Genomic DNA, 18,069 nt, shown 5'->3' with positions numbered 1-18,069 from the left:
TAGATAGAAAAGTGAAAGTTGTAAGGTTGGATAAAGGTGGCGCATTTCATGGAAAATTTAATGATAGTGGACAATATCTATGTTCATTTGCTAAGTTCCTTAACAATAGAGGCATATAAGCACAAAAGATTACATGCTCACATATAAAAGGTTAGATCATCTTGAAGTGGTTGGCTATTTGGATTCAAACTATGTTGGATGTGTGAACTCAAGGAAGTCTGCATTTAGGTACATCTTTCTTTTGGTTAGAGGAGCAATGTCATGGAAAAATGTAACAATATGTTATTATCACTTCTACCATGGAGGCTGAATTTATAACATGCTTTGAGGCCACAATTCAAGTATTATGGTTGAAAAACTTTACTTTAAGATTTGATATTATTGATAGTATAGCCAAATCGTTGAAGATTTATTGTGATAACTTTACAACTGTCTTTTTCTTTGAGAATGATAAATACTTTAAAGGAGCAAAACATATGGATTTAAAGTTTTTGTCACTAAAAGAAGAAGTATAAAAGTATAAAGTGTGTATTGAGCATATTGGTACAAAATTATTGATAGAGGATCCATTGACTAAAGTTTTACCACCCAAGATATTCATTGGTCATGTTGATAGGATGGGGTGTTATGGATAAGTCCTTGTTAACAATGTAGAGTGATGTGTATATATACATTATAGTTATAATGCTTGTATTGTATGACACTTCTAAATTCAATTGAAGTTTTTTTTATTTATCTTGTCATTCATGTAACTTAGTAAGTTATTGTTTAGAGTTTAGTTAACTCTAGAAAAAAAGGTATATAAGGTTTTCTTTGAGAACGAAACCTCATAAGCTCATTCTCAAAGAAAATCTAAAGAGAAGGGCTTTGGTTTCGTGAGCTCTTTTTCTCCCAAAATTCTCTGCATGATTCCTCTTCTCTTCTAGATTACTAATCTCTTCTGTCTTTTCTTGGAATTCAGGCTAGGAAGCTTGTATTGGAAGATTGAAGTCTGCGGGTCGAACTTCGAGGGGGGATTCTTCTTCTTCTCATTTCTTGGTTGTTTTGAGCTAATTTTCAGGTGAGGGAAGCTAGAATGTAGGTTTTTTGGTTGCATGTGAGTTTAGGAACTCAATTGGTACATGAGTCTTGGGAATCAATGGTTGAATTGAAGGATTTTCTCATTTTCGGAGTTTCGGGCAAAATGGGGTTTTTTGGTGATTTTGATGCATCAGGTGAATGCATATTGAATATGAGATTGTTTTCAAATTGTATGGAGTCTATGTATTATGTTTAATGGACTACATGTGGCTAGATCTTCTGATTTTCAAGTTTTGGATAGAAATTCTGAGTTTTTGGGGGTTGTTGCTTAAATTTGTGTCGGGCGCACGTTCTTGGCATTGGGCATGCATTCATCAGAAGTAGTCATTTCCTAATCACATCGGGTGCGATTTAAGATGGGAGCCTCTAGATGAGTCACGCTGGACGTGAGGAGAACCACGCCAAACGCAATATTAGATGGTGACTTTATAGGGTGTTTTACTGATATAGCGTCAGGCGTAGAGCTGGATGCGTCGGGCGTGAAGGCCCCTGAAAGTCTTTGTCTAAATGATGCCGGGCGTGATAATTCCACGCCGGGTGTGGGAGAACCTTAGAGCTCTCAGGTTGGGTTTTGGCCGGGTGAGAGCTGACTTGCATCAGATGTGAGTGTGCTTGGTTTATGATTGAATATGATGCTTACGCATGTTTTAATGTTGAAGTTGGATCATGTTTGCATGATATATGACGAAGATTGGTTCTTGATTCATATGTATGCTTGGTGATGATATATATGAATGTGTTAAAACATGATTTGGTCTGTACTTTCATATGAGGATGATGATATTGATCATGATGGTGGATTGACCATGTATGATGTATGATGCATTATTGCATGTGATGCCTTATGGTATGTGTCTAGCCTAGAACTTGAAGAGAGGAAAAATGTTTTCGAACTGGAAGAGCTCACATAGAGTCTCTTGAGAGTGGTGCTTGGATAGGTCATTGAATTATACTATAGTGGTGCTTGGATAGGCCATTGAATTATACTATAGTGGTGAAACTGTACTTCCAAGTGTGTAAGCGACATCATCCGAGTAAACCCGAGTGGGGATTTATATCCCGATTAGTTGTGACCGAGCAGGTGAATTGGACGTGAAAATGGTTGGGGTGGTTTCGGTATGATGAGATGTACTTATCTTGCTCTGTTATTAGGGAGATCTTCTAGGTGAATGCATGATGACGCATTAGATGATTGATATGCATTGATATTTGTCATGAGTTGTATTTATTGCATGAGTAGTGTATGATAGAGTGTATGGTGTGACTCTACGAGAATGGTTGGTGATTTGATGATGGTGTAGCATAGATGTTTATTTTATGCTTACATGATTGATTTTTAAACTCTAGCTTACCCTTTTATTTCCATGTGGATGGACTGTGATGATCATATTGTGTGTGGGAGCAGGTCAGGGTTAGGTTGGAGCTGGTTGTTGTGACCGACGCGCGAGATGTGGAGTTTTATTCTAGTGTCAAAGTTACCATCTTGGGTAACTGTTTGATTGTACTTGACCGGCACTAAGAGAGTATGGATATTTTGGATGACTTTGTGTGTGTGTGTGTATATATATATATATATATATATAGTATTATGTTTTGTACATAGACACGTAGTTCATTATTACTTTAAATATATATGTATATATTTGGTTATCCAGTTAACATCTTCTCTTAGTTGACTAGTGTATTTAATGTGATTCTACTGAGTGTAAGGATCATGGCGGGTCGTTACAATTCACATTATATGATATACATTATTGCTTTAATGAGATCGTAAAATGTGTCTTGGAAAGGACAATAAAGATACAGAATTAATTAAAGTTGACTTAAATTGAATGACTTATGATACATAATAAGAGCCAAGTTAAGATAACTTGCAATCACCACGATTCAATCATTTTAATTTAATAAAGATGGTAAATTCTAATTTTAATGTATGGTGCGCTCTTACATTTTAAAGTTGAATCTTCAAGTCATCACATAAGTCAAGTGAAAGAATGTTAAATTATTTAATCTAATAATAACTTATGTAATTAAAGAATGACTTTTAATGAAAAGATGTCTAATGTGATAGTTATTAGACTTAAAATATATTAAGAGAGTCATTGGAGAAGATTTTTAAGTTATTAATAAGTTAATCTCTTCCTTCTCACTTCATTAAGGGTAATTTTTGGCTATAAAGATAAATAATTTGGAAAAAAAGTTATGGAAGTTAAGAGTTAGTTTAACAAAAAGACAACTTCTCTTTTTCTTTCGTGACTATAGATTACTATTGTTATCATGAAAGATTTTGTGAGAAATTAGAAAATTGTCAAAAACACATAAAGAAGTTTTAACACCATCATAAAGACAGAAAAGGAAATAAGTGATGAATCTAAATATATTTTATAAATTTTTTTTATAAAAATTACATAATATAATAATAATGAAAAATATATCATCTAAAATTTTTAAAATATACTTTTCTTGATTGATAAATACTATAAAATTACATATAATAATAAAATTAACTACCATATGTCTCTAAATTACAATAGTGGTTGCAAGCATTGTGACTAGGCTAATGACTTAATATATTTTATATTATTATTCAATCCCAAATTATATCGATAATTTTAATAATAACTACCTTTTAATAACATGATAAATATATATTTTTAATTAATTAACATCATTAAAAATTCATTGAAAAAAATATCATAAAAAAATTATACCAACTGTAAGTATATATCCTTAATTATTTCTAAGATAATAAAATGGGTCAAGTCAGTTCACGTACGACTTGTCAAAAATTGGTTGAATTAAGTTAGTCGGTAGATATAAATGGGTTGGACACTTTTATCTATCATATCTAAAGGTGGTTAGTTTGTTAAAAAAAAAATTTAAAATTTAAAAAAATTTAAAAAAATTTAAAAAAATTAAAAAAAAATTACATATTTATTTTGAGTTACATTTTCAATATATATTATTTTTCTTAATATTTAAATGACTTACATAAATTAATATATCTAAATAATAATAAAAAAATTATAATTAATTTTATTTAATTTACTTTACAATAAATCTCAAATTACATATAATAAAATAAATTAAATACATAATAAATTTGCTACACAATAAATAACATATTACACATAAAATAAATATAAAATAATGTAATTAAACCTATATTAAATTAAATAAATTAGACAGATAACAAGTTTATCTTTCTCAATCCATTATTTGACTTGACAGACTAATCAGGTCAAACTCGTGAACCGCCAATTTTTTATGGACCGACCTGCGGCTCATGAGCAGTTTTGGCACCTTAGGTGTCTCTCGCTAGAAGTTGAATCATGGTCCTTGCATCCAAATTACAAACATTTAATTAATCTTCAACAAATTTCAGAAAAATATGGCAATGAAAATCAGAATTACCACAAATGAAAAAGGGAAAAAAAAAACAATTATTAAAAAATAAACAAGAACCACAACTTATATATATAATAGCATCACACGTATAAGTCTGTGTCTGTAACCCTCATATTATGATTCATCCAATGGTCCATTTCCACACCTTCAACCGCACATCCACTTCGCATTCCGTATTCTCAGTTATCGCCGTCGCCGGTTTCTCGCCGTCGGGTAGGGAAACGCCGATGCCGTCGCACAAAACTCTCACTCCGACGCGCGGCGTCGTCAGCACCCCCGTCTCGGCCGCCACCTTGGTCTCCAACTCCACCTTCAGAGCCACCTCGCTCTTGCTCCTCTTCAGCTGCGCCACCGCGTCTTCGGTGCTCGCGACGGTGGCCTCTAGCACGGTGGTGTTCCTCTGGGGTTGGCGGAAGGCGGGGATGGTGGCGGCGGCGAGGGCGGTATCGCCGCAGAGGATGGAGACGGAGGTGGCGTCGTAGGAGAAGAGGATTTTAGGGTTAGGGTTTGTGGTGGAGAGGGCGAGGTGGAACTTTGCGTCGAGGGTGGAGGGAGAGGTGAGGTTGAAGGTGGTGAGTTTGAGAGAGGTGAGGGAGAAGGTGGGGCGTTGGGGGTGGTAGAGGAAGTAGAAGACGGTGGCGCCGCCGCCCAGGAGGAGGAGGAGGAAGAGGAGGATCAGGAGGAGCCAACAGCAGAGGCTGCAGCCGCTTCTGCTGCGGCGACGGTGAGGCGGTTGGGGGCGGTAGGAGAGGCGGGTGGCGCCGGGAAGGTTGGATTTTGCGGCGGGGAATGTTGGCTTTGGGGTGGTGGTTTTGGCGGCAGGGTGAACCCTATCAGTCATTTTGGTGGGTTTAGGGTTTGTATTTTGTGTGTATAGAATATTGGAGGGAGAAGTTTAGGAGTAGTATGGGATGGGTTAATTTATGTGTGGATTAAAGTTAAAAGATTGATGGATTCATAGTGTTGTAGTCAATTAGGAGGATGGAGTTGGGGTACCAAATGAACAACAGATTGCAACATTCCAACACATTGCTCTCACTTCATTCTAGTTACTTCTTTCTCCTTTAACCACAACTTGCTTTTGTTAACCAAATCAGACAGATACAAGAAAACTACACTCGTACATTCTATATCACACTTAAACTTCATTTTCTAAATATGTATCATGCTTCATTTTATTTTCTGCCATGTTTTTATTATTATTATATTAATTGATATTATATTTAGACTTAATCATGTATGTTTAAAATTGTTTTTCTACTAAATTATTTGTCATTTCACCATGCGATCCAACATGAATTCATCTGAATTAAAAATATATGTATTGAATTATTTATATTAATAACTTCTGGCTGATGACTCTTATTTTATGCATGTTTAGTAACTATAGTGAGTTTCATTTTTATGTATTTTCAACGTAAAATGTTACATTATTAATCAAACATTTCATGTATATAAGAAAAAAAAATTATATATATACTATAAAATGAATATATAAGAAAAAGTTATTTTTCCCTAAAAACAAAGTTATTTAAGGTATATAATTCACATTTTATTTTATTTATTTATTAATATCAGTTTAGCCTCCTGATTTAAAAGGGTTTCATTTTATTATTTTTATAGTATTTCAATTATATCAAATAAATAATTAAGATTCTTAAAGACTATATTTCCACATGTTAGTTCACACATGACATACATATAATTCTAATTGAATAATAAAAATCATATAATATAGGTAATATATTATTATTGAATTACGTGACGCATACTACCTACCTAGCTCCAGTAGTATGGTATCTCACTGTACATCAGTACATGCATGCATTATTTTAGTGATGAATGAGAATAAAATGAAGGGTTAATTCACACTTCAAAGCAACGTGCGCGCATGCACGAGTGAACCTATACAGTATATATTATCTTCCCCATCTATTAGTTAATAGATAATTATGTTATATGATGTTAAACGCTGCCATACTTATTCTGTTAATTATCTGCTATTTCAATTCTCTAAAATTATAGTAACAACTCGATTATAATGCAGTTGCCTGTGACATCAGAAATTCCCAATTCTAATTGCCGATTAATTATCTAAACTGCAAAATTTGTTTTATCATCACAATATGTATCAATCTGCAGACAAAATTTATTAGACTACCTCATTAATTAGAGCAGTGATCTATGATACTTAAGTAGTGCCTTACTAAATCATTGCTCAAATATCTAGAAATAAATAATTAAGCAAAAAGACAAATAAGATCCCACGAGGTCAGCAGTCCCATTGAAAATAAATTTGTTGCAACTTGATGAATTTGCAACCAGTGCTCCCTTAGAATAATCGTATTAATTGATTAATATATCATTAACACAATGAAAGTTAAGTAAGAAGTAACCAACCAGCTAATGCCAAATTGATTCATTACCTTGTCATTATTTCCTTTTTTTATCAGTGAAATTGATTTCATACCTAGTTTTCTACCTATATTATATATACATTAATTCAACACTGAACTGCTACATGTAAAATTTATTAATTTTTATAAAATTTATTTCTCCACAATTAAGTGATTCAATTAATTAACCACTTTACAATGAATTGACGACTCTGTATGGCATGGATACATATTGTACCTTTATTAATAATGATTTAATAAAAAATTTATTTTAATTTTGTACCGTCTCGGCCGATTTCCGATTTTGCCTACCTTCATAGGCTGATTGGGATCCGACCTTACCCTCTCCTGAACTAGATCGGCCTTGTTCCGATCCCCCCGCCTTTAAGACCCTGCTCGGCAAATACCCGACCACTCCCTCGGTATGGGTCTGGTCGGTCGGAACCTGATCGAAGATATCCCCGCGTCAGCCAAGTGTTATCCAAATAATAACGGTTAAGGAGATCCTCACATTCACGGGGCCCGTAAGGCCCATGAACGAGAAAGTATAAAACCTAAAACCCTAAAGCTAAGAAGACAGATTACACTTTTGAATGCTCTGGCTCTAAGGCACGATCTAGGAAAAAACCTTAGTCCACCCTTTGACCGGAACATTTTGGCGCCCACCGTGGGGCTACGGTAAAACTTTTCCTACGCCCCAAGTCACATAGAAGAACTAGCACTTTACCATGGCAAGAGGCGGCAACAACAACAACGATTCACAACACCCTACCATGGAGGAGATGATGACCATGATCAATGGCTTACGGGAGGAGAATGCGCGGTCCAGGGAGAGAGAAGAGGCCATTCAACGCGAAAACGAGGAGATCAGGAGGCGAGCGGATGAGATGCAGGCCAGAATAGCGGCCAGTACCAGGACGGTGGAAGAAGACGTCATGATGGAAGTTCCTAGGGATTTTCGACCCTTCTCGGAAGCCATAGAAGCCGAGATCATCCCCAGGGACCATCGGATACCCCAAGTGGAACCTTTTGATGGAACGCAGGATCCCAGTCAGCATTTGACGGACTTCCGAGCTCAAATGTTGATCTGTGGAGGGAGCATGGAAGTCCGCTGCAAACTGTTTATGGGGACGCTCAAAAAGGTGGCACTCGATTGGTTCAGTGGTCTCCCTGACTGATCCATCACCGACTTCGATGTCTTCAGTCGGCTCTTCATGGCACAATTTGCCGCTAACAAGAAGAAGCTGCCGATCACGTCAGACTTGTTCGATCTCAAGCAGCAGCGGGAGGAATCGCTGAAGGACTTCCTGCAAAGGTTCAATGAGGTCGCCTTGAGGATAGCATCTTTAGATGAAAGGATGGCTGTCATTGCATTCTAGAAGGGCTTGAGGTCTGGAGCTTTCGACATCGCGCTAGAGAGAGCAAATTGCCAGACGATGTCGGAGGTGAGAGCCTTCGCGCTGAGCCACATTAAGACGGAGGAAGGGCAGATCAGCAAAAGAGCGGCGGAGAGCCGAGAAGCAAGGGGCAGCAATAAGGAGGGAAACAAGCATCTCCGTCCGCGATCAGATTGGAGTAAGCAACGCGACCATTACAACATGAAGGAGGGCAATTACCGACAGACCGATCATGGTGGTCGACCAAGGGGCGAGTGGACACGTAATAACGATGAAGAGAAGTTTACTCCTCTCAATGTTCCTAGAAGGCAGATACTTCATGATGTCAATAGCGCGTCGCTATTCGAGTTCCCAGCGGCGACAGAGCGCCAGTTGGGTCCCTTCAAGACCGACTGGTGCGAGTTTCATAGGACCCACGGGCATTCTACAGAAAATTGCTTCGTCCTTAGAAGACAGATCGAGCGTATGATCAAGGAGGGGCGTCTGACAAAGTTTGTGGCAAGGAAATAGGAAGAAGGTTCGTCGGATAGGCGACATAGGCACGCACGAGACGACACCAGGAGGGATAGACACAGAGAGAGAACTCCCCCCAAGAACACCCCAACAGGGTCATCGGAGGTCCATCAGCAGGAAGTCCATGGGGACTTCAACATGGTGGCAGGAGGATTTGCAGGAGGAGGAGTCACCTCGGCTGCTCGAAAAAGGTACACGCGCTTCGTCTTATCCGTATCGAAAATTCGCCGACCAGTGCAAGCCACAATTTCTTTCTCGGATGCCGACTATGAAGGGGTAGCTCCTCACGAGGATGATCCTATCGTCATTTCGACGATAGTGATGGGCTATAATGTGAAGCGCGTTCTGGTCGACCAGGGAAGTTCAGCCGACATCCTCTTTTGGGAAGCTTTCGTGGGAATGAAGATCCTCAGCGACCGGCTGGTGCCTTACGCAGGAACACTGGTGGGATTTGCAGGAGATCAGGTTATAGCTAAGGGATACGCCGATCTAGAAACGACCTTCGGTCAGGGCTCACAGATGAAGACGGTGACCATTCGGTATTTGGTGGTGAATTCTCAATCGTCATACAATATACTCATCGGCAGGCCTACGTTGAATAAATTAGGGGCTGTTGTATCAACGACGCATCTGAAAGTGAAGTATTTGTTACCAAATGGAGAGGTCGGAGTCATCAAGGTGGACCAGGAGGTCGCCCGGAAGTGTTATGTGGATAGTCTGAAGGCGAGGAGGCGTTTATACACCGCACCTGCTGAAAGACACATTCACTCCATCGAGTTGGACCCTAGGATGGGGCAATTTGATCACCGACCAGCCCCTGCGGAAGACGTCAAGGAAGTAGTGGTGATGGAAGGAAGAACGGTGAAGATTGGCACCTCGTTGACCCCTGAAAACGAGGAAAGATTGATCAAGGTTCTGCAGAAAAATGTGTCGGCTTTCGCATGGAACTCCAGCGATATGCCGGGCATCGACCCCGACTTCCTATGCCACAGACTAGCTATAGACCCTAACGCAAAAGCAGTAATCCAAAAGAGGAGGAAGTTCGGAGAGGAGAAACGAAGGGCCATTGCGGAAGAGACAAATAAGCTAGTACTGGCAGGACATGTCCGAGAGATCCAGTATCCGACATGGTTGGAGAATGTGGTGATGGTTCGTAAGAGTAATGGGAAGTGGAGGATGTGTACGGATTTCACTGATCTCAATAAGGCTTGCCCGAAGGATTCGTACCCGCTGCCCAACATAGACTGTTTGGTCGATGGGGCGTCGAGGTACGAGTTGTTGAGTTTCATGGACGCCTACTCGGGTTACAACCAGATCCGCATGCATCCGATGGATGAAGACAAGACAGCTTTCATAGCAGATCAGGCCAATTTCTGTTACAGGGTCATGCCGTTCGGCCTAAAGAACGCGGGGGCGACCTATCAACGACTAATGGACAAGGTCTTAGTGGATCAGCTGGGTCAAAATGTGGAAGCTTATGTAGACGACATGGTCGTGAAGTCGGCCAGTATTGATCGGCATTTCGGCGACTTACAGGAATTGTTTGACACTATCAGAAAGTTCCAGCTGAAGTTGAATCCCGAGAAGTGTTCGTTCGGGGTCCAAGCGGGAAAATTCCTTGGTTTTTTGCTAACTCATCGAGGCATCGAGGCAAACCCCGACAAGTGTTCAGCCATCATCAATATGAGGAGCCCATCTACGGTGAAGGAAGTCCAACAACTAGCAGGAAGGATGGCGTCCCTGTCTCGTTTCCTATCAAGGGCAACTGATAAGGCGTTACCACTCTTCCAATGTTTGAAGAAGAACGACCGCTTCACTTGGACCACCGAGTGCGAGGAAGCTTTCATGGAACTTAAGAGGTCTCTGTCATCGTCGCCGATTCTGACAAGGCTGCGGACGAGCCTCCCCTTACTGGTCTACATATCGGCATCCGACCGAGCAGTCAGCTCAGTACTTGTACAAGAACAGGAAGGTTCACAAATTCCTATTTACTTCGTGAGCAGGGTCTTACAGGGAGCAGAGACAAGGTACCAGAAGATCGAAAAGCTAGCCCTCGCGATACTAGTTACCGCTAGGAAGCTGAGGCACTATTTTCAGAGCTACGAGGTGGTAATCCAAACTGATTATCCGATTCGCCAAGTCTTGCAGAAACCCTATCTGGTAGGAAGAATGATGAAGTGGTCGGTCGAACTATCAGAGTTCTCCATCAAGTATGAACTAAGAGGGGCGATCAAAGCTCAAGCTTTAGCCGACTTCGTGATGGAGTTGACCCCTCCGGCTGAGGAAGGCACGGTCAGAGAAACCCAATGGATTCTATCAGTAGATGGTGCTTCGAATCTAGGAGGAAGTGGAGCTGGAATTGTCTTGGAAGGCCCGGAAGGAATACTACTAGAGCAGTCATTACGATTTGAGTTCCGGGCAAGCAACAACCAAGCCGAGTACGAGGCGTTGTTGGCAGGGATGAGTTTGGCGAAGGAGATGGGGTGGACGAGCTTGTCAGCTAGAAGCAACTCCCAGTTGATCACTGGACAAGTCGCGGGAACCTTCCAAGCGAAGGATCCTCAATTGGCAAAGTACTTGGAAAAAGTTAAGCTCTTATCGAAAAATTTCTGAGAGTTCACACTTAACCATGTACCGCGGGAGCAGAATTCGAGAGTAGATCTCCTCTCCAAGTTAGCAAGAACAAAGAAGCCAGGAGCCACTCGGTCGGTCATCCAAGAAACCTTAGCTCAGCCGAGTATAAATGAGCCACAGGAGAGTGTCCTTTTCATCCAAGAAGAGCTCAATTCGTGGATGGTACCCTATATTGCGTACCTGACTCGGGGGGAGTTGCCAGAAGACAAAAAGGAAGCGTCGCTGATACAAAGAGAGTTTGTCAGGTTTGTCGTCATCAATGAAAGGTTGTATCGAAGAGGTTTCAGTTCTCCCCTTTTGAGGTGTTTGACAAAATCACAAGCGCAAAGAGTGATGGACGAAGTGCATAGCGGAACGTGTGGAAGTCATATCGGAGGATGAGCTCTGGTATATAAAGTTGCTCGGGCAGGGTACTTTTGGCCATCTCTGAGGAATGACTGCGTCAATTGGGTCCAAAAGTGTGATGGATGCCAAAGACACGCAACATTTCACCATTCCCCAGCTGAGCGCCTTCACTCAATTTTGTCTCCCTGGCCTTTCCACAAGTGGTGTAAGAGAAGGTTAGGGCATTTCTATGGAAGAATGTGGTGTGCAGATATGGCGTTCCCCAAGTGCTATAGTCTCTGACAATGGGACACAATTTGCAAGTGCGAGAGTCCGTGATTTCTGTCAACAGGTCGGCATCCGAATGACATTCACTTCCGTCGAGCACCCTTAATCTAACGGCCAGGCGGAGTCGGCCAACAAGGTTATTCTTTCGGGACTGAAAAAACGCGTCCAAGACTCAAGCACTTCGTGGGTGGAGGAGCTTCCCCGAGTGCTATGGTCGTATCACACAATTGTTCATTCGTCGACCCAAGATACTCCTTTCAATCTAGTGTACGGAACAGACGCCATGATCCCGATCGAAATTGAAGAGCCTTCATGATGGAGTTCACTTGGAGAAGATTGATGATCTTCAAGTTCTCCATCCTTAGGACCGTGAATGTTCTTGAGGTCTTGACTTCAATGACTCTTTGAAGCTCCTTGAAGTATTCTTCAATGGAGAAGAAGTCTTGGAAGTAGGTTCGGTTTTCCTTAAGCTTGATGTAGAAGCTTGAGGAACCAATGCAAAGGTAGAAGATCTTTGGTGAAACCTTAGAGAGAAAGGTTTCTCTATGGTTTTTGTGAGGACTCTTGAGAGAGAAATTCTGAAGTTTATTTCTCAAATTCATCAAAAGTGAGTACATAGGAGGTATTTACAAATATATAGAAAAAAGGTAGCTTCTAGGAGAAGCTAACCTTAACCATGGTTCACTAGGAACCATGGTAAGGTTTACTTAACTCCCTACGGTTTAGCAAGCTTACAAGGGAAGCTAACCTTGACCATGGTTCACTTAAGAACCATGGTAAGGTAAGCTTACCTTACTTGAGTTTAGAAGCTTGCAAGACAAGCTTCAAAACTCAAGAAGGAATGCTTGAAATTTTGGCCAAAGAGGAAAGGAAGGGCTAGGCGGCCTTTGGCTCAAAATGCTCCATGATTTAATTTGAAAATCCTTGATTTGGTTTAGTTAGGTTCATCATATGATGATGAGACCTAGCTAAATCAAATCTATGAAAAATTAGGAGCAAAATGAGTCCAATATGCAAAATTTTGCCTAGGCCCAACTCAGGCCCAATTTCTAAGCACACCTTCAAGCATTGCTAAATGTCACCCCCTTTTCCCTACTGAAAAAAATACAAAATGAATGTATCAACTAGGGAGGTTAAATGGAGCTAAACTCTCCAAGTAGCCTACCTTAAAAACAATATACAATCACTAGGAAAAAGCAAGTAAAGTGCCTCACAAATACAAAGGCAAAAATAACCTATACAAGAGACTATTTACAAAATATATGAAAAAGGTCTTTAATATCATCCCATTCCTCTTGGTTCTTTCAGTATATCACCTCTTGGATTCCTTGGCCTTGGCCATAGTCTATCACTTCAGTATGCACTACAGCTTTTTCGGAAGAGGAATCCGACCAGGGAAGATGAGTTGATTTGGACTTGATTGCAGAGACAAGAGAGAGAGCAAGGATAAATCAAGTAGCAGCTCAGAGAAGAGCAGCTTTCAAGTATAACACAAAGGTCGTCCCAAGAGACTTTGTTGTAGGAGACCTCATTTTGAAGCGTGCTCAGCTAACACAGATAAGGACAAGCTATCACCTAAATGGGTCGGACCTTATAAAATTGATGATGTGGTCGGCAAGGGAGCTTACCGACTAAGGACGCTGGATGGAGGGATGATATCGAGAACTTGGAACGCTGCAAATTTACGCTTCTACTATAGCTAGTCTTTTCTTCCATTTGTATTAGGTGCACTTTTTCCCTAACTCAGTATTTTTTCCCCGTAAAAATAAGAGGGGTTTTTGCTGAGAAGGTTTTTAACGAGGCACCTCTTTTTCAATTCTAATAAATATCACCTCATTGTTTTCTCTTATGACTCCTAACATGTGTTATTTTAAAGGCGCAAAACTCGTGATTGTCGGCAAAAGTCCGACTAGGCGAGTATAAATAACTCGAAGACTGAAACTCGTGATTGTCGGCAAAAGTTCGACTGGGCGAGTATAAATAACTCGAAGACAAAACTCGTGATTGTCGGCAAAATTTTGACTGGGCGAGTATAAATAACTCGAAGACTGAAACTCGTGATTTTCGGCAAAAGTCTGACTGGGCGAGTATAAATAACTCGAAGACTGAAACTCGTGATTGTCGGCAAAGTCTGACTGGGCGAGTATAAATAACTCGAAGACTGAAACTCGTGATTGTCGTCAAAAGTCCGACTGGGCGAGTATAAATAACTCGAAGACTGAAACTCGTGATTGTCGGCAAAAGTCCGACTGGGCGAGTATAAATAACTCAAAGACAAAACTCGTGATTGTCGGTAAAAGTCTGACTGGGCGAGTATAAATAACTCGATGACTGAAACTCGTGATTGTCGGCAAAAGTCCGACTGGGCGAGTATAAATAACTCGAAGACTGAAACTTGTGATTGTTGGCAAAAGTCCGACTGGGCGAGTATAAATAACTCGAAGACAAAACTCGTGATTGTCGGCAAAAGTCCGACTGGGCGAGTATAAATAACTCGAAGACTGAAACTCGTGATTGTCGGCAAAAGTCCGACTGGGCGAGTATAAATAACTCAAAGACTGAAACTCGTGATTGTCGGCAAAAGTCCGACTGGGCGAGTATAAATAACTCGAAGACAAAACTCGTGATTGTCGGCAAAAGTCCGACTGGACGAGTATAAATAACTCGAAGACAAAGTTTATGATCCAGGTTGATGTTTAACTCGATACATTTTATTCACCATTGTTAACCGAAATTTTGGAGATTCGAGATATACAAATCAGATTTTGCATGACCCGTTCATATTTAATTCATCCTTCTCGTCGGGATTACGGCGACTCAGGGCGGACAAGTCGGGTAAGGACGATTCCCCTATTCGAATGTTCACTGTTTGATTCAGGATTTGGACGATTACTCAGACCAAAGTCCCATTCTTCAACCATGTCAGAATGGAAAATTTTCCACAATTACCTTGGAGTCGGCATTAGGCCGACCACTTAGTTAAACTCCATTTTAACACGGAAATTTCCCGTTTATTATTTTGAGTTGGCGTTTGGCCGATCACGTGGTTAAGTCTCATTTATACTTAGAAAATTTTACACAATTACCTTTGAGTCGGCATTGGGCCGACAACTTAGTTAAACTCCATTTTAACTTGGAAATTTTTCGTTATTATATTAAAGCGGCGTTTGGCCGATCACGTGCTTAAGTTTCATTTAAACAGAATTTTTCAAATTATTTTTGAGTCGGCATTGGGCCGACCAGTTGGTTAAGTTTCCTTTATACTTAGAAAATTTTCCAATTATTTTAAGTCGTCATTTGGGCAATCACTCTGCTTAAGTTTCTTTAAATAACTTAGAAATATTTTTGCTCAATATTTTGACTCGTCATTTGGGCGATCATATGATTAAATTTCACTTTGAACTTAGAAATATTTTCCACATTATTTTGAGTCGTCATTTGGGCGATCACTCTGTTTAAGTTTCTTTAAATAACTTAGAAATTTTTTTGCTCAATATTTTGAGTCGTCATTTGGGCGATCATATGGTTAAATTTCACTTTGAACTTAGAAACATTTTCCACATTATTTTGAGTCGTCATTTGGGCGATCACTCTGTTTGAGTTTCTTTAAATAACTTAGAAATATTTTTGCTCAATATTTTGAGTCGTCATTTAGGCGATCATATGGTTAAATTTCACTTTGAACTTAGAAATATTTTCCACATTATTTTGGGTCGTCATTTGGGAGATCACTCTGTTTAAGTTTCTTTAAATAACTTAGAAATATTTTTGCTCAATATTTTGAGTCGTCATATGGGCGATCAGTTCTGAATTGGCGTATGGACGAATACTTGGAAACCTCTTCTTTCTTAACTTAGAAATTTTTGCGTATAAAGTTGGTGTTTCGGCAAAATATACTTGAGAACTCCTAAGTTAAAATAAGCACAGTAAAAAGCAAAAGAACATATTTCATAAAATGTTTCAAGACAAGGACAACAAAAAGGTAAGGGCAACACAACAGAAATTGAAGATAAAGGGGCGAATACAAAGTTTGAAGGACAAGATCAATCGTCCTCGGGGGGGTCCACAAGTTCCCCATCCACAATCTCCTTGAAGTAGCCAAGTCCACCGAGATCGATATCGGCATGGAGGAAATTTACTTGACTTGTGGCGGCATCAAAACCTTGCATGAATTTCTTCAGAGAATCCATCTTGACCGCTTGAAGGTCGTTTTCGAGCTTCTCCACTTCCATCTTCACCACGGACAAATCACTCTCGAAGACATTCGCAGCATCGGCCGACTTGTCTCGTGCCAAGCGTGCCTCATCCAATTCTTTTTCCATCGCCATCTTCTCGGCGGCCCAGCTCTCCCTCTCGGCATCAAAGGCTCGGCGCCCCTCCAGGAGCCTGTCCCTCTCGAAGGTCACCCATTTCAAGTCCCCTTTCACTTTGCTTAATTCTCCCTCCAAAGAGTTGAGTTTCTTTCCTTGGAGCTTGAGGTCCCTAGCCATCTCACGAACTTTGTCTTCATTAATCAAGGAAAGGGCAGAAAGCCGGTTCGTCAAGGACTCGACTCCCTTGGCAATGGAAAAAGCGCTCATCTTTTCCAAGTCATCCTTGTCTCCAGCCAGCAGGTCGGTCTCACGAATATGGGCGGAATGATTAAATTTTTCATCCCAGAAAGATAAAGCCTTACCACGATCAGACCCGAGATCCACAGGGTCCCAATTATCCCCAAGGCACATGCTCAAAGTCCTTTCAGTAGATTGCACTTCAGCCTCGCCCTTATCTCCCTCGGCATCTATTAGTGTTTCCAGGTTCACCACCGAGATAGGCTTGTCGGATTCTCGGCGACGCTTGTGGGACGTCTCGACCACATTTTTGACCAAGGGAGTCGGCCTATCGGCAATGAAGACCTTCTTGGTCGCCGACTCCTCCAACCCGGCGACCTGGGAAGCCTTTTGTTGCTTCCACAACTTTGCCATCTCCCGATTGCTTAGACTAACCATCCTCTCTGCAAAACGCATCCACAAGTTACAAAGGAGCGAAAGTTAAATCATAACAGTGTAAAGCGTTCAAACAACATAATACCTATGTATATTTTCGATTCTTGAGGCCTATTTTCTAGATCTAGGAGTTTGGCAGTGTTGAAAATAGTTTTAAGATCTTCGAGTTTTTTAACGTCCTCTCGTTCTTTCCCGGAGAATGACTCGAGATCTAGTCCGCCATAGGATGTTGTGTGCTTGTTCCAAAAAAGGGGATACCCCGTAAATACGTCCTCGTGTCCTAGACGGCATCGGACGCGGAAAAAAGACTTTTTGAAGTCCTTGTAAGACGATTGAAATAAGGTTAACAATCCCCGACCCGACACCCCACTCACGGACATCCAACTACGAAGCTTAGAAGACCGACCTTCAAAAAAGTAAAAAAAACCATTGGTGGTCGGAGTTATACCGAGCCCAAGACACAATATCTCGAAGCCCCTGACAAAGGCCCAGCTGTTTGGGTGGAACTGGGTCGGGGCAACATTCAAACTCTGGAGAACTCCTTTTTCACACTCGGTAAGGGGCCACCTAACCCTGAGTTTGGAAATGAGAGTGGCGTAACAAAAAGTGAAACGCTCAGAAGCCGAACTCACGCACACAGACTCCCTATCTACGCAAGGTTCACACACTAAGACGTCCTCGGGGCCTCGCGACACTACGTGTTCTCTATTAAAATTCTCCATTATAGGCCACGAATTTATGGAGGACTCACACCTCAGTACATCATCCTTCACCCACTCGTAAATCTCCCTATAATTTACGGACGCCATGCTTTAAAAAGACCCAAATTTCTTAAACAACCAGAAAACTTAGACACAAACGCGATAAAATAGGTAGGCGTACCTAAAGGCTCACAAACACCTCTTCCCCACTCAAGGCTGCCACAAGAACCACCGTGAACCACCGTGAGAAGGCGCAAAAAAGGGAGAAAACTCGCCGGAGACGAAGCACGGAAAAGAGAGGAAATGGGGGGAAAAAACACTTGCCTTTCACCAAGGGCATATA

General features: G+C 40.8%; 2 protein-coding genes across 2 annotated transcripts; one reads left to right on the top strand and one right to left on the bottom strand.

Annotated features, from left to right (window-relative positions):
• Positions 1-4,082: 4,082 nt before the first annotated feature.
• Positions 4,083-5,549, bottom strand: LOC109806872 (NDR1/HIN1-like protein 26). The gene has a single exon (XM_020369407.3). The coding sequence runs from the start codon at positions 5,327-5,329 to the stop codon at positions 4,610-4,612; it is 720 nt and encodes a 239-aa protein (XP_020224996.2). The 5' UTR covers positions 5,330-5,549; the 3' UTR covers positions 4,083-4,609.
• A 3,383-nt stretch (positions 5,550-8,932) lies between these two features.
• LOC109806873 (uncharacterized) lies at positions 8,933-11,407 on the top strand. The gene has a single exon (XM_020369408.1). It carries the CDS (start codon positions 8,933-8,935, stop codon positions 11,405-11,407), a length of 2,475 nt encoding a protein of 824 aa, XP_020224997.1.
• The last annotated feature ends 6,662 nt before the right edge of the window (positions 11,408-18,069 follow it).

This window comes from Cajanus cajan, chromosome 5, assembly GCF_000230855.2.
Source record: "Cajanus cajan strain Asha chromosome 5, NIPB_CcT2T_4, whole genome shotgun sequence".
Classification (NCBI taxonomy): domain Eukaryota; kingdom Viridiplantae; phylum Streptophyta; class Magnoliopsida; order Fabales; family Fabaceae; genus Cajanus; species Cajanus cajan.
This window is presented reverse-complemented; position numbering and strand designations above follow the sequence as displayed.